The 1,449-nt window shown below is 60.2% G+C and overlaps 1 protein-coding gene across 1 annotated transcript in view; it reads right to left on the bottom strand.

Moving 5' to 3' along the window:
• INCENP (inner centromere protein antigens 135/155kDa) overlaps positions 1–827 on the bottom strand; it is a gene marked incomplete at its 5' end in the record, with an annotated part of 14,012 nt that extends 13,185 nt beyond the window's left edge. The window contains one exon of the mRNA XM_010078101.1: positions 46–827. Coding sequence (XP_010076403.1) covers positions 46–827 — 782 coding nt within the window. The remainder of the gene's footprint in view (positions 1–45) is intronic.
• Between the last annotated feature and the right edge of the window lie 622 nt (positions 828–1,449).

Raw genomic sequence — 1,449 nt, 5'->3', positions numbered from 1 at the left:
CAGGAATGGTGCCCAGCAAACTCATCTGGCGACATTCAAACTTACCATCCATGCAGCTGGAGGACACGGACGACTTCCGAGCTGCCTTCTTCTTGACCATTGCCCTGGTGATAGATTTCTGGATCATACTCTCCCTCTTGCGGGCTAGCGAGTATTTCTCTGCCAAGGAGGTTCTGCGAGTCATGGAGGTTTTACCCAGCAGACTTCTGCGCACTGAGTGGCGGCTCCGCCTGGAGCCTGTTGGAGTCCCTGGGCTGTCCCTTATGAGCTGGGGAGGCACCGTGTCAGACATGTCTTGTACCTGAGCAGAGCCATCTGCCTCCTCCAGCCCCGGCTCTTTGCTTAAAATGACAGTGGTGTTTGCCGCCTTTGCTGTCTGCAGCTCAGATGCAGCCTCGCTTTCTCCCGCATCGTGTGCCTCAGGGGTACGAGGGACCGGCAGCTCAGAGGCTGCAGGCGCAGGCGGTGATCTGGCAACCCGGCTTTCCTCCGGAGAATCATCATCCGAGCCCAAGACGATGGTGGTGGAGAGCTGCTCTGCTGGCTTAGGTGTGCTCTTCTGGAAGCGAAGCTCAGTGCTCACGCAACTGCTGACACCAGCTTCTGCTGAGGGAACCTTCCCTTCTGCCTGCTGGGCAGGAGGGGTCTCAGGAAGGATCGCTGAGCTTTTAGCGGATATCGCAGCCTGGGATCTCGTCACACGTTGGGGTGGGGAGGCTTGTTTGAGCTCAGCCCTGCTTAGTTCCAGGTTTTCTTTGTTTCGGAGTCGCTGAGAGCATCGCACGAAGGGTACCAGTTTGAGACTGCTATTCTTCCTTCTAGATAATCTAACAATAGAAACAGCGTGTTAGCCTGGAACCAGATCCCTGAACACCCAGAGCTCCTGTCAGAACAGTGGGTGTGCAGGTCCCCGGCTGAAAGCACAGCAACAGCGTGTCTGCATCCTCCGCATCCGTGATGCCCCACACCCAGCGCACCGCTGTGCTCCGAGCCTGCGCCAGGCACGGAGCACGACGCGAAGCTCTTCTGCGTGCGAGTGGGAACACACAGGGAAACAAAGCTAAAACCTGGGGGACGAGCCCCCCAGGAGCTCGGGGGACGCAGACACCCGCCACAGAAAGATGTAATGAGCAGTGTGACTGCGGAGCAGGAAAGGGAACGGGAGAAGGAAACAGAGACACAGAATGGAACCGAGGGACAAAGAACGGTGCTTTTCCCAGGAACCGCCGCGTTGAGGCCACTGCGCTGGGAGCCCCTCGTCCCACCGGGCCTTGAACATCCGACCGGGCCTTTACCGCGGGGACGGCGGGGGCACGGCCCGGGGCGCGCTAGGGGAAGGGGCGAGCTCCGGGCCGCCTTTCCCAGCAGGTGTTGGGAAAGGTGTTGCGTTCCACCCTCCGCCGACCCACCCCTCCCGAGCGGCCCTTCCCGGGATGCGGCCCCCCGGTC

Source organism: Pterocles gutturalis, unplaced genomic scaffold (assembly GCF_000699245.1).
Source record: "Pterocles gutturalis isolate BGI_N339 unplaced genomic scaffold, ASM69924v1 scaffold29208, whole genome shotgun sequence".
Lineage (NCBI taxonomy): Eukaryota > Metazoa > Chordata > Aves > Pterocliformes > Pteroclidae > Pterocles > Pterocles gutturalis.
This window is presented reverse-complemented; position numbering and strand designations above follow the sequence as displayed.